Consider the following 14,125-nt stretch of genomic DNA (forward strand, 5'->3'; position numbering starts at 1 on the left):
GCAAGTATAGGTCAGCCACCCCTCTAGCAGGCCTTACAGCCCTAAGACAGGGTGCACTATACCATAGGTGAGGGTACCAGTGCATGAGCATGGTACCCATACAGTGTCTAAACAAAACCTTAGACATTGTAAGTGCAGGGTAGCCATAAGAGTATATGGTCTGGGAGTCTGTCAAACACGAACTCCACAGCACCATAATGGCTACACTGAAAACTGGGAAGTTTGGTATCAAACTTCTCAGCACAATAAATGCACACTGATGCCAGTGTACATTTTATTGTAAAATACACCACAGAGGGCACCTTAGAGGTGCCCCCTGAAACTTAACCGACTATCTGTGTAGGCTGACTGGTTCCAGCAGCCTGCCACACTAGAGACATGTTGCTGGCCCCATGGGGAGAGTGCCTTTGTCACTCTGAGGCCAGTAACAAAGCCTGCACTGGGTGGAGATGCCAACACCTCCCCCAGGCAGGAGCTGTAACACCTGGCGGTGAGCCTCAAAGGCTTACCCCTTTGTCACAGCCCAGCAGGGCACCCCAGCTTAGTGGAGTTGCCCGCCCCCTCCGGCCACGGCCCCCACTTTTGGCGGCAAGGCTGGAGGGAACAAAGAAAGCAACAAGGAGGAGTCACTGGCCAGTCAGGACAGCCCCTAAGGTGTCCTGAGCTGAGGTGACTAACTTTTAGAAATCCTCCATCTTGCAGATGGAGGATTCCCCCAATAGGGTTAGGATTGTGACCCCCTCCCCTGGGGAGGAGGCACAAAGAGGGTGTACCCACCCTCAGGGCTAGTAGCCATTGGCTACTAACCCCCCAGACCTAAACACGCCCTTAAATTTAGTATTTAAGGGCTACCCTGAACCCTAGAAAATTAGATTCCTGCAACAACAAGAAGAAGGACTGCCTAGCTGAAAACCCCTGCAGAGGAAGACCAGAAGACAACAACTGCCTTGGCTCCAGAAACTCACCGGCCTGTCTCCTGCCTTCCAAAGAACTCTGCTCCAGCGACGCCTTCCAAAGGGACCAGCGACCTCTGAATCCTCTGAGGACTGCCCTGCTTCGAAAAAGACAAGAAACTCCCGAGGACAGCGGACCTGCTCCAAAAAGACTGCAACTTTGTTTCAAGAAGCAGCTTTAAAGAACCCTGCAACTCCCCGCAAGAAGCGTGAGACTTGCAACACTGCACCCGGCGACCCCGACTCGGCTGGTGGAGAACCAACACCTCAGGGAGGACCCCCGGACTACTCTCCGACTGTGAGTACCAAAACCTGTCCCCCCTGAGCCCCCACAGCGCCGCCTGCAGAGGGAATCCCGAGGCTTCCCCTGACCGCGACTCTCTGAAACCTAAGTCCCGACGCCTGGAAAAGACCCTGCACCCGCAGCCCCCAGGACCTGAAGGACCGGACTTTCACTGCAGAAGTGACCCCCAGGAGTCCCTCTCCCTTGCCCAAGTGGAGGTTTCCCCGAGGAAGCCCCCCCTTGCCTGCCTGCAGCGCTGAAGAGATCCCTTGATCTCTCATTGACTAACATTGCGAACCCGACGCTTGTTCTAACACTGCACCCGGTCGCCCCCGCGCCGCTGAGGGTGAAATTTCTGTGTGGGCTTGTGTCCCCCCCGGTGCCCTACAAAACCCCCCTGGTCTGCCCTCCGAAGACGCGGGTACTTACCTGCTGGCAGACTGGAACCAGGGCACCCCCTTCTCTCCATTGCAGCCTATGCGTTTTGGGCACCACTTTGAACTCTGCACCTGACCGGCCCTGAGCTGCTGGTGTGGTGACTTTGGGGTTGCTCTGAACCCCCAACGGTGGGCTACCTTGGACCAAGAACTGAACTTGGTCCAAGGTAGTGTCGTACTTACCTGGTAAAACTAACAAAAACTTACCTCCCCCAGGAACTGTGAAAATTGCACTAAGTGTCCACTTTTGAAATAGCTATTTGTGAATAACTTGAAAAGTATACATGCAATTGAAATGATTCAAAGTTCCTAATGTACTTACCTGCAAGACCTTTCAAACAAGATATTACATGTTAAATTTGAACCTGTGGTTCTTAAAATAAACTAAGAAAAGGTATTTTTCTATAACAAAACCTATTGGCTGGATTTGTCTCTGAGTGTGTGTACCTCATTTATTGTCTATGTGTGTGTACAACAAATGCTTAACACTACTCCTTGGATAAGCCTACTGCTCGACCACACTACCACAAAATAGAGCATTAGTATTATCTATTTTTACCACTATTTTACCTCTAAGGGGAACCCTTGGACTCTGTGCATGCTATTCCTTACTTTGAAATAGCACATACAGAGCCAACTTCCTACATCACCCCACCCTGGATTACCCTAAGTGGCTAGTTTTCAAACAGGTACGGTAGGTTTCCCTAGGTGCCAACTGAGCTAGGCACACTGCAAAAAAGGGTCATTTTTGGGTAGAAAAATGTGATGTGTCCACACTGCACTTTTAGGCAGTTTCCTGTCACACGCACTAGGCCTACCGACACGAGTGAGGTATCATTTTTATCGGGAGACTTGAGGGAATGCTGGATGGAAAGAAGTTTGTGGCTCCTCTGAGATGCCAGAACTTTCCATCACAGAAATGTGGGGAAAATGTTTTGTTAGGCAAATTTTGAGGTTTGCAATGGATTTGGGGCAACAGAACCTAGTGAGAGCCATACAAGTAACCCTATTCCAGACTCCTATAAGTGTCTAGTTTAAGAAAAAAAGGTACATACAGGTTTACTAGGTTTCCCTAGGTGCCAGCTAAGCTAGGGTACAAACTTCACAGCTAGGCACATTGCAAATAAATGGTCAGTCCACAATGCATTTTGGGCTGTTTCCTGTCACGGGCACTAGGCCAACCCATGCAAGCGAGATCACATTTTTAATCAGGAGATTTAGGTGATCACAGAACAGTAGAACAAGTGTTATTACCAATTGCCTTTCTCTGCATTTGTATCTCCCAAATGCTAAGACAGTAATTTTGAGAAATGCCCTCTAATTCACAGTCTAGTATGGGTGCCCTCAGACTCAGCCTTGTACAAATAACCACTGCTTCTAAACTCCATATATTATGCCCATTTCGTAAATACCTAGGTCTCCTTGAAACCCATTTCTGACTCTTTGTATTTTACCAAATGAGTTACTGTCTACCCTGCACACAATCAAGAAAACATTGCAAAGTGCAGCTCAGTTATTGGCTTTGGGTACCTTGGGTTCTTGCTGAACCTTCAAGCTCTATATATCCTTATAACCAGAAGGGTCCAGCAGATGTAACAGTATATTGCTTTTGAAAATCTGCCACAGTTCGAAGAAATTACAGATGAAAACCTAGATACAAATGGCTGTTTTTTCTACTCAATTTCAATATTTTAGTTCAACTGTTACTTTCTATAGGAAGACCTTGAAGGATCTACACAAATAACCACTTGTTGAATTCAGAATTGTGTCCAGTTTTCAGAAATGTGTAGCTTTCCAGGCTCCACCTTGGGTTTCACACTCGTTTCCATCACAAACTGGAAGGACGTTGAAAGCACACAAAAAATAAAAGAAGTCAAAATTGTGTTAACACAAATGTGGTTTTCTTTATCAAGTTTGCCTGTTCCTCAAAGCTGGGAAGAGTGCAATTTTAGCACTGCAAATCTTTTGATGATGCCATATGCAGGAAAAAAAACGCTTTCTTCTGCAGCACTTTTTTCGCCATAAAAAACAAAATTTAGCTATATTTGGTTTCATTTCTTGGTCCCCTCCACGGGAATTCAAACACCCTGGGTACATTTAGAATCCCCAGGTATGTGGGAAAAAGGGCACAAATTTTGCTTGGATAGGTTATGTGGACAAACATTTATGGAGGCTGAACCAAAAACTACTGCAAATAGCCAAAAATAAGTATTGGTTTGGCGGTTAGGGTCAGGAAGGCCTAGCAACGAAGCAACAAAAGGGGTATGCGCTTTTGAGTCAGAAGGCATTTTGTTAAGATGAATGATGGAAGAGCAGGAACATGTTGCAAATGTTCCAGGGCAATGCCTGTGTCAGCTTGGGGTTAGTGGTGTCTTGTTATGGGTCTTATTTGATTTACAGGACCTTCAACATTTAGCTCCTTTCAATCATGTGCCTCGCCACTGAAGCCTGCCACTGGGCAAGATGTGTTAATAACTAGCATTACAATTATATGGCCCTCAGGAAGACAAAAACGCAATGGCACTGTTTCGCTCAAGAAGCCATGTGGTTGACGAAATAGGTAGCAGATCGACACAAGATAATAGAGAACATGACCTGATTGGGGCACTTTGCACTTAAGGGAATCAGGAATGCTTGATAAAAACACCTATTGTGCTGTGAATACATAATATAGTGTTAATGTTAAAGATCTCATGATAGAAAGTTTGGGCTCCGATGTATCAATTGCTCGAATCTAGGCTGCATGCAGCAGATTAATACCCTCATACTCCCTGTTACAGGACAAATGTGCCAAAGTGGTGTAATAGAAAGACTCTCCCCTGGAAAGAGGAGCCATGGTGGGTGAGGCGCGCACACACACACACTGGTCTATCATTCGAAAAACAAGCATCAATACATCTTTCAGTCCTCGAAGGATTGGGTTAAAAGTCAATAGCGATTTACACAAAGTTATATGCTCCTAATCCACACCGTGATGGGGATCACCCTGGAGGTTCCCTATTTCAAGGAAGAGGTTTATACAGGCACCAATACGTAGCACTAGGCAAACATGTCACAAAAAAGTTAAAGAAAGAATATAAATGCTCTGAGAAGATGTAACACAACAGGAGTTACCACCAGGCTTATTGTTATCAAAAGGTAATGTATGCATACATTTCTGTCCTCTTTAAACCCGATTTTCAAATAATATCTGAAAAAACCCATTGACATCAGTGCTCACTACGGACTTCTTCCATGTTCACATCTCTCTCTTTGGACTACAATTATAGCACTGAAACAGCTCCCCGGGCACAGGTCGCATGTTTAAGATGGAAATAGAAACAAAAGGCACATACCCAATCTAATCCAAAACAGATATGATTTTTTGACCGTTTCCACATTTTGAAAGTCCTGGAAGGACATGAGGGACGTCTACTCAATTAAGTCAAGGCAAGGCGTTCAGAACAAAATAGATAAACAAATATTAACAAATTATTTTGTCCAATAAACATTTGATGCCAATAAGCAAGGTACTTTGTTCCCTCGCTAGGAGAAATTAATTTACTATCATCTTTCTCCTTGAACAATGGATCTGAAATCCTCACAGTGTCGATGATTTCATTCTCAGGAAAATGTATGGTTCAACACAGCAAAAGATTTCCAAAATTCCAGCTGTCGACTTGGTCATGCATGCCATTTCCAAACATGTATAAAAAAAAAAAGAAAAAAAAAATTGCCAATTAAGCGAATGGGGTATCTTTCACTATCTATCAATGACAGACTTACAGAAAATTTGTTGCACAGATTGCGCTCTGCAGTGCAGTCCACTTTTCCAATCTTAACATCAGCTAAGCCAGGGAATGTTTTCTTGGAAAGATCCTCCCACGTAGGTGCTAGATGCTTGCAGTGACCACACCTGGGGACAAATAGAGAAAGGTTTGATTTTGCACAGGCATGTCCTCATTTCATATGATCATCTCAATTGCAGAACTGGCTAGTCTTCTAAAACATGCCTTCATTGTAGTTGGTACTCATCTAGGCGTGAACTAACATTTGAATATTTTACCTTGCACATTCTTTTAGGTTAATTGTATCTTGTTTAAAACCCCTAAGATCTTTGGGTTTATGAGTCAATGCCTTTTCACGTGGACCACTGTGCAATTGGTTCTTGTGTTGCACTATGAAGGGTGTCCATTGGGTTTAGAGAAGTGAATATGGTTGACCATTTGATAACGACAACGTTACCAAGGGTGGTTGTGAGAATGTGTGTTATAGATGCTTCCAAGACATGTTATGCTTGATGCCAACTTTACTGGAGCATTAATTAATGTTCGAGGATAAGTATGCGTATCGCCTACTTGCCAACAGACCTCTTCACGGTGCAAACCTAGCCAGCAGGCCCAGGTTGCACTGTACATAAACTGTTTGTAGATAAACCTTAAAAACTAAAACGAGTATGCTTACAAAAAAAAAAAACAAAAAAAAAAAAATGAAAATATTTCGATCAAAAAGAGGCTGAATGTATCAATTTGTATTGGAAACACCTAGTAGTACATTATCTGAGGAAACCCATAGACATGAAAGAGGTTGTCTGCACTACAGCTGCAGAAGAGAGCGCCACTGATACTAAAAAGACATATGCAACTTCCACAGGGATGCAAGCAGTAAAATAAAAATGACAACTTGACAAGCGGCACGCTTTGGTTACTTCAAACCCTTCTGGACAAAGGTCAATGAACAAACAAATTTGAAACATAATTTTACAGTGCCTGCAGTGGAGCATTATGGGTTATAAACCTAAGAGACTAAAAATGAATTTCCTACTCCTCGTCTAGATGATTGTAGTGTATATTCGTATCACTAATTGCACCTCAGGAGAGGCATTATTGGTGGTAGTACTAGAGCTGGAGGTCTGAAAATATTCCTTAGACATTCAATTGGCCAGCGAAGAAGTGGGTGACTTTATGAACTGAGAGAGCTTAATTATCATCAAGTTTATATGAGTGTGTGGCAATGCCCCGCAAACCACCTTAACAACCAATACCAGAGACCAGACCAACAAAGAAAATGCACATCGTCTAGCAACCACAGGACCAACTGTAACTAAATTTGGATTCATAAGTATTATGTCTGGAAACATTTCCCCAAGACCGACTCAGCCTTATGCTTTAAAGCAGAGGTAAAATCATCTCTCTGCTGAACTGGATGGAACTATGTCTGGTTTGACTAGCCTTTCTGTTACTGAATAAACAGCATGATAAACATGCAGCTTTGCCATGGAACCTCTGTTGCTACAGTAAGGTTTTCACAAACGGTGGTGCCAATGTTAGCTGCATTACATAGCCCTGTGAACAATATCACCTCAAACCAACATCTGCTGCAGGAAACACCAAAATGAACACCCAACTCTTATTGGACAGATGTTTAAGCCAATTGGGTGCAGACTGACTAAACAAAAGGTCCATTGTTTTAAGTACATGTACCGTGATCAATCTGATTATTAAAATAACTTTTTGAAAATGAATGGTACACAACCTAAACTGCCAGCTATCAAGGTAAAAGCAAATGCTTGTTTAAATGTTTGTGCATACTTGTTAAGCAAAATTCCGGAAATGCTCTTTGTAGAAACTTACCACGATTGCGGGAACAGAAAGCGGTCTGTGTTTCTATATAAAATGGCTTCTTTTAGCAAAAACTGATGTGAGGACACATTTTGTGCTAAAATATAGTATGTAATAAAGGATTTGCATTTCGAGTAACGTTGCCATAATTTCACATGATTGGGGGGAATCCCCCCCTCCCAGTGTTCTGTCCAAGGAGTTAATTTTTACCTCAGCTCTTTTTTCCAGCAGTCATTTATGCAGTCAAATTTGAATGAGGCATGTGGGTTATAAATAACAGGACACCCTCAATGGAACAGTAAGTGGGTCTGTTGTTCCACTTTTAGAGTCGAAGCAGACATGAAGCGTGTATTCCCGGTCTGCACTTTGAGAATCCATTTGGGATGGTTCTCCTTCAAAGTAACTTTTCCAGGCAGCTCTCCAGACAGAGCCTTTGATGCTCCTCACAGCGGGGTAGTCTCCAGCCAGGAGTACCCACAACAGAGGCGCAAATTGGTGTGGACTTTCTGCATGTGGCTATCATAAGCAACAGTGACCAGTGATAATAGTAAGTGCATAGGCTGGACACACCTAAAGGGTCCCTTCTCACCTTAAACAAGAGTTTGCAGTCTCCGAATTCACCCCCACCATCTACCAAATGGCAGTGCTTCAGAAAGACTAATTAGCAGATTCTCTTAGGAAAAGGCTTAATCAAATTATTCCATGACTCCCACTTCAGTGCCTAGATCTCCTCCCTCCAGCTTCAGAAATGCCAGCAGTGTTCCTCCCCTAAATACCCCCCCACCCACCCACGTCTGTAAAAAAAACAAAAACAATTCACCTCCATCTTGTGCACAGGACCAGACCAGGGGTATTCAAATAGATCTCCCGGGTCCCCATTACTTTGGCACACTCAGACACAATGCATATACCATACATGCCACAGACAATCAAGCACAACATACACCTGCAATGTTTACTTTAGGATCTGGGTTATGGCATAGAAGCAGAACTTTACATGAGGGGGGCCAGTAGGCCTCCACTCCACTGACAGATGGAAATGTCTGGCCAGAATTATTGATTTAAAAAAAAAAAAAAAAAAAAAAAAAAGTTTACATTCCCACTTTGCTTTACATGATAAACCCATGGCAGGAACAATAGTACAGAGTCAGCAAACAAACTGAAAGCAAACCTGGGTGCACCCCTCCAGTCAGGGCACATTTAGGGGCTAACTGATGTCAAGGGACATGACTAAGATTCTGACCACACACAAGATTAGGGAGTCTAGGGCCAAAATCAAAAGCCATGCACCCAGGGCAGGGGAAAATAACTGTACACCCTGCAAGAGACATTACAATCTCAACAGGAAGTGTTTTGGAGAGTGTTAGAAATTGTTCTATGTTTAGAACTGGGGAGGGATCACTTGCTAAAGAAACCATTTCCATGGATTCACCCATTTTGACAAGAAAAGGTTTACTTATCAAGTCAAATTGAAGATGTAGCTAGCTCTAGCTGTTATTCTCTGTTCTCATTTTGGCTTTCCCAGGCCTACTGCAATTTGTTATGTCACACGGAAGAGACTGTAATTTTCCCTTTACACCTCTGTCTGCTGCTGTTTTACTTCCTGCCTTTTTCTGAAAAGACAAAACTCCCCTAAACCATAACCAGTCTGCATTGTGCCCTGCTAGCATCTACCCCCTTAATTACTTCTCAATGGGTACATTCTCGGACCAACGAAGAGTGCCTTATATGTCTTTTCCACATTGAGTTCGCCTACCAGCTGTCTGTCTATCATTTGTCCAAGCCATTAAGCAATATCCAAAAGTTACCTTTGGCCAACTCCCTTCACACAATAGTGTTAAAATAAATATTTATGGATGGATTTAAGGCTGCTAAACCTGTGGCAAAAGAGCCTTCTATACCAGTTGAATTCACATATATAAATTTGTCTTTCCACCACAATACTCCAGGGCTCTTAGTACCTATGGAATGGAACAAAAGAAAAAGTGTAGCTCTTAATGACACTTTAGAGCAGGGATACTCAAAGTACGGCCCGCAGGCCTCATGCGGCCCCTCTGACCTTTACATGTGGCCCCTGGGGCAACAGGAGCACTGGGCAGCTGTTTGCTCGACTCCGCACTAACGAAAATATTAAATACCCACACAATCATTTATTTCAAACTTAATTGGTTTTAAAGAAAGAAAGTAACTAGGGACTCCTGCACTTAACTTTAGAAACGCCTTCATTTTTAAAGACATCTTGCAGCATAAGTGTAAACTAAAACAGGCTCTTCAAAATTAATTAAGTGTATTTAGTTAACATGCAGAACCTTTTCGCCTTAGTACAATTTATTTTATCAGTGCATTGGGATGTATTCATTTTAAAGTGATAGTTTTCAAACAAATTTGGAAACATTAATTATTTCCCTTACCCTGAGAACACCACCAATAGTAAATTAAAGAGGCAAAGTCACTTGGTATGTGCACTTTATGGGTGGCCTGGGTTCCTATCATACATAAACAACATTATAGTTTATTAATGCAAACATAAAAGCAGGTTTTGTGCAGCACACACCATGAATCATGTATTTTGAGGTCATCTTAAATGTGATAATGCAGAAAAAGGCAGGAAAGTGACACTAAACAATTGCCTAGGATCAGAAAATTTGGAAAAGTGGGTAAGCCGGGATTAATTCCAGGTTTTCTGGTTTCCCATTGTTTATTTCACCCACTAGATGTATATCCTTTGCTTCCCCTACACCTACCTTGCCACCAATCCCTCTAGTCACCCCACTCGACCCCCACCGCCCTGGCATCAATGCGGCCCCCAGGCAAGTCACAGACCAAACTTTTTGGCCCCTGGGAAAATGTTTGCGAGTACCCATGCTTTAGAGGAACATTGTGTACAGCTCATGGGAAACATCTATTTTGAATCACACTCACCTACAGAATACTGTAGCCACTCCAAAATCTGTTACAAATTTGACATGTGCTTCCGATTTATGCATGTACGTACCTCTTTGGTATTTCCACTGCACAAACCTGGATGAGGGGTGCCAGTGTGGAGTCTGGGAGGCCATGGAGTAGAACATTACTTCCATTCCGGTGCAAGAGTACAAGGACTTATACAGCAGTTCTCAAGTACCTTTTTGGAAGAAAGGTTTTGACTTTATTTAGGAGACAGCGCTGGTACCAGGCCCTCTGTTTTTCTTTTTTGCAATGTGTTCCTTGAGGAAGAGGTTGGTGTCCAGAGTGAATCCAAGTGATTGTCAGTTGGGGAAGGTTGGGGCTAAAAAAACTGTCAAGATTCATGTCCTTGAACCAGGTCTGTATTGTACCTTATGCACTGGTTTGCCTGATGGGGCTTCAAACATTCTAACACAACAATATTTAATATTAGGCTTCCAGACGGGATTGAAGATTTTCCTAAGGCCCGGGAAGAAATGTAAATCAATGGGACGTAAAATAAAGATGCCAGAAAGACATTTGAAATAAACAGTATTAAGAGACAAAAATGCACTTGTATAGCTAGATGTTACCAAATTTAACTTTTACCTTCTTGACATGTCCTTAGATCAATCTGCTTTTCTAGAAAAAGAAAGCAGAATTGCTTTTAATTGAGAGCGCAGAATGCTTTCAAGGAACGACACTCTGCATCCTTCAGTATTTTTCTGAAGCCAGAAGGGAGATTTAAATATCCGCTCAGGGACAGAAGGCTCTGGGGAAGGACCTTGCCTGACACAGGATAGAAGATGGAAAAAGAAGAATGCTGGAATACCATCACAGACATGGCCAATTACGAGCACTGAAGATCATCCGTAATGTGCCTTTCTTTAACCTGATTACTACAGATGTACACCTTGCAGAAAAGCATACAGATATAAGTCCCTGACCACAGAGACCTAGAAGCACAATCATAGCATTAATTTGTTAGTGTTCCTCACTAGAAATTAATGGCTAATTAATCTGTATTTCACCACATACTCATGAGGTCTGGAGAGGTGCCTGCTTCGCATGTGTGGTTTGATGCTTTACAGCCCTTGTAGGCAAACTGCCCTTATCTGGAGATTTTCCAGCACTACCCACTGCCAAATGTCAATAGTCCTGGATTTTCTTCCCTCTAAGTTTAATACATTTCAGTAGTTTTGTAGGTCTGTACCAAAATGGTGCCCAGTCTTAGAGGGCAGGGTGGCATGTAAGCTAGATGGACCACTCTAAGTTCCAGCATATTTCCATAGTACAACTGATCCATGGTGGACCATTTTCCTTGCACTGTACATTGTCTCATGTGAAAATCCTAACCAGCATCAAAGCTTCCATCAGAACCCGTTGCGGACAGCAGGACTCCGACAATGGAATGTTACTCTTGATCAAAAGTACCACATTCCCTTATTCCTGGACATTTGAGCACATTTGCTCTATCAAAAGCTTAACTTCTCTACAACTTGAGTCATTCTGCACATTATCACCCATTTACCTTTTGTTATGCTGAGCTGAAAGATTAATGGAATGCAATTCTTTCCATTGGGTGCTGAGCAGTCAAGTCAAAGCGGCTGTTGGCTCCTTTCTCACCGATGGTTTCAGATATCCTTAGCTCTTAGTAGACTGTTTCTGCTTTTGGTGAAAGAAGGCCAGCAATAAGTGCTGCTGATGAAATTGTTGGTGGAAGACACTCCTCCTGTAGGTCTTATGCAGGACTGTTGGAAACTTTCTCCTGCTCTGCAACCCAAACCACTTTAGTTGGTCTGGTTTCCTTTTTATCTTCTCATTTACGTGAGCGCCATAGAATGTGCTTCTTGAGGCATGGACATTGTTTTTTTCCTGCCGTGCTTTAGGAATATATTAAGTGAGAGACAACCCACCATGAAGGTGAAAAGATCACACTATGGAAACAAGAGAGTGCAGCAACCCTGTCTAGTCTTTAGCAAGAACAGATCACTTCAGGTTACCATCCCTTATTAAAGATTTCTTGCAAACCCTCTTAGCAAGCATTACTATTAATAAGGTCCATAAACAGCGCCATAGAATTTCAGAAGGCATCACGATGGTCGCTAAAAAGGGCATGCTACCCGCGTCTTATGTTACATCACTGCCATTTGGTGCACGTTATTGCTTGAAGAGTCCGTATGGCTGCTTTCTTAGGCAGGAGATGCCAGTGTTCAGGAGGGGAAAAAAGACATTTTAACAACAGAAACAAATGGGGTACCCATATGGACATTTTCATTTAACAGGAGATGTTGGTCTGGGGATTTGAATTTTTCAACACACCTATTCTTCACAGTTCACCAAGAAATATTTCATGGGTGAAATCTTGTGTAATACCTTTGTAAGGTTCGCTTAATTACTGATGTCCATATTTGCAGGACATTTCAATATTTAGTTTTCTCATCACTCCATGCTGAGATCTCACTAACTGCAGAACATAATCAATTGGAGAGATTCTTGACAAGTCAGACTCTTGAACCTAAAAAACTTTGCTGTCTGTACTAATACCCAAGTAGCATTATCATGGCGCCATACAGGATGCCTGACTCAATGGAACAAGCTATATCTATAGAAGCCAATGCCTCCATTGTCTTTTGTCCTTGTGAGGTTCAGCCTCTGCATAAGAAGGAATTGATTGTAGAGGCAATCAACTGATGGTCACTGCACCACATTCGTCTAAGACTGTGGCTGCTCAGAACACAAGACTGTTCTCTTCAAAGAAGAGGCCAATCAACTGCAGTCTCTGTAGTAGGTTTCACATGCCCAGATAATGGAGATACCATCTTCTTCACACACTCTGAATTCAAGACATTGTTGTACTAGATGCCTAGGCTGTTCTCAAACTTGAGTGATGGCTTGATGGCAAAGGGCTCATCAATGTGAATAATTCTATGGCACAGTCCAAGTTGACAAAATCTCAAGTTTGAGAGAGGCCTTGAAGGCACAAGGTATCTTGACATGCAGTAGGGCAACGTTACTCAAAGTACGGCCCGCGGGACGCCAGCGGCCCCACGGACCTAGCTTGGCGGCCCGCGAGACGCACAACAAACGCCATATGATAATGGCCGCAGTATGTAAACATAGAAGAGGGCCGCATGCTCCCGCGGCCCTCCTCTATGTTTACGTACGGCGGCCATTGTTTATGGCGTTACCCTGACTTGTCCCCACTGAAAACCTAGAATCTGCAGCGCTTCTCTGGGCGGTGGCATAGAGTATTGTAACCCACTGTCTACACTGCCATAACAGTACCTAGATCTAGGAGGATCAAGGTACAGACGTGGTCGTGGAATTAGGAGTTAGAACTTGGTCTGTAGAATGGTGGTTTTGGTGTCACACAATGGAGAAAAAAAATGATCAGGAAATATCCATAAAATGGCAGAAATCACTAACATCGACACTGTGTATGAGGTACATTGTGGGCTGTCACCAAAGCTGTTAGCCTCTCTACAGCAATAGAGACACCCATGAAATTATGTGCTAGGAACCCACATATTTCATTTGATATCTTTACCACTGGTGTAATGATGGCTTGCTTTAGATCCCTGACAAGCTGTCAGGACAAGAGAAATCCTGTGATTGGAGTAGCTAAGAGCTCGAGCTATGCCCTTGCAGTTTTCAATAATTGCAGTGAACAGCGTGATACCTTCATGATTTTTTTTTTTTACCAGGGTACGGGGACAATGCACTTAGGTGATGCTACCTAGCATAGTAGGAATTTGACCAGGATATGGTCCATAAATGCGTTGCAGAGGAAGGTGTGCTTAAAGCAGCCAAAAGTTCCTGATAAATTGAGAATAATATTTGGGAATAATTGGCTGAATTTCACGATAAACCCTCAAACATTTCTTTTGGTATTAGAGTGCTTGTCTTTTTTCACAATCATAGACA

The 14,125-nt window shown here is 43.0% G+C and overlaps 1 protein-coding gene across 1 annotated transcript in view; it reads right to left on the reverse strand.

Moving 5' to 3' along the window:
* Window positions 1-14,125, reverse strand: part of TXNDC5 (thioredoxin domain containing 5) — a 92,881-nt gene that overhangs the window by 13,575 nt on the left and 65,181 nt on the right. The window contains exon 9 of the mRNA XM_069217135.1: window positions 5,439-5,568. Coding sequence (XP_069073236.1) covers window positions 5,439-5,568 — 130 coding nt within the window. The remainder of the gene's footprint in view (window positions 1-5,438; window positions 5,569-14,125) is intronic.

This window comes from Pleurodeles waltl, chromosome 2_1 (genome assembly GCF_031143425.1).
Source record: "Pleurodeles waltl isolate 20211129_DDA chromosome 2_1, aPleWal1.hap1.20221129, whole genome shotgun sequence".
In the NCBI taxonomy this organism is placed as follows: Eukaryota; Metazoa; Chordata; class Amphibia; order Caudata; family Salamandridae; genus Pleurodeles; species Pleurodeles waltl.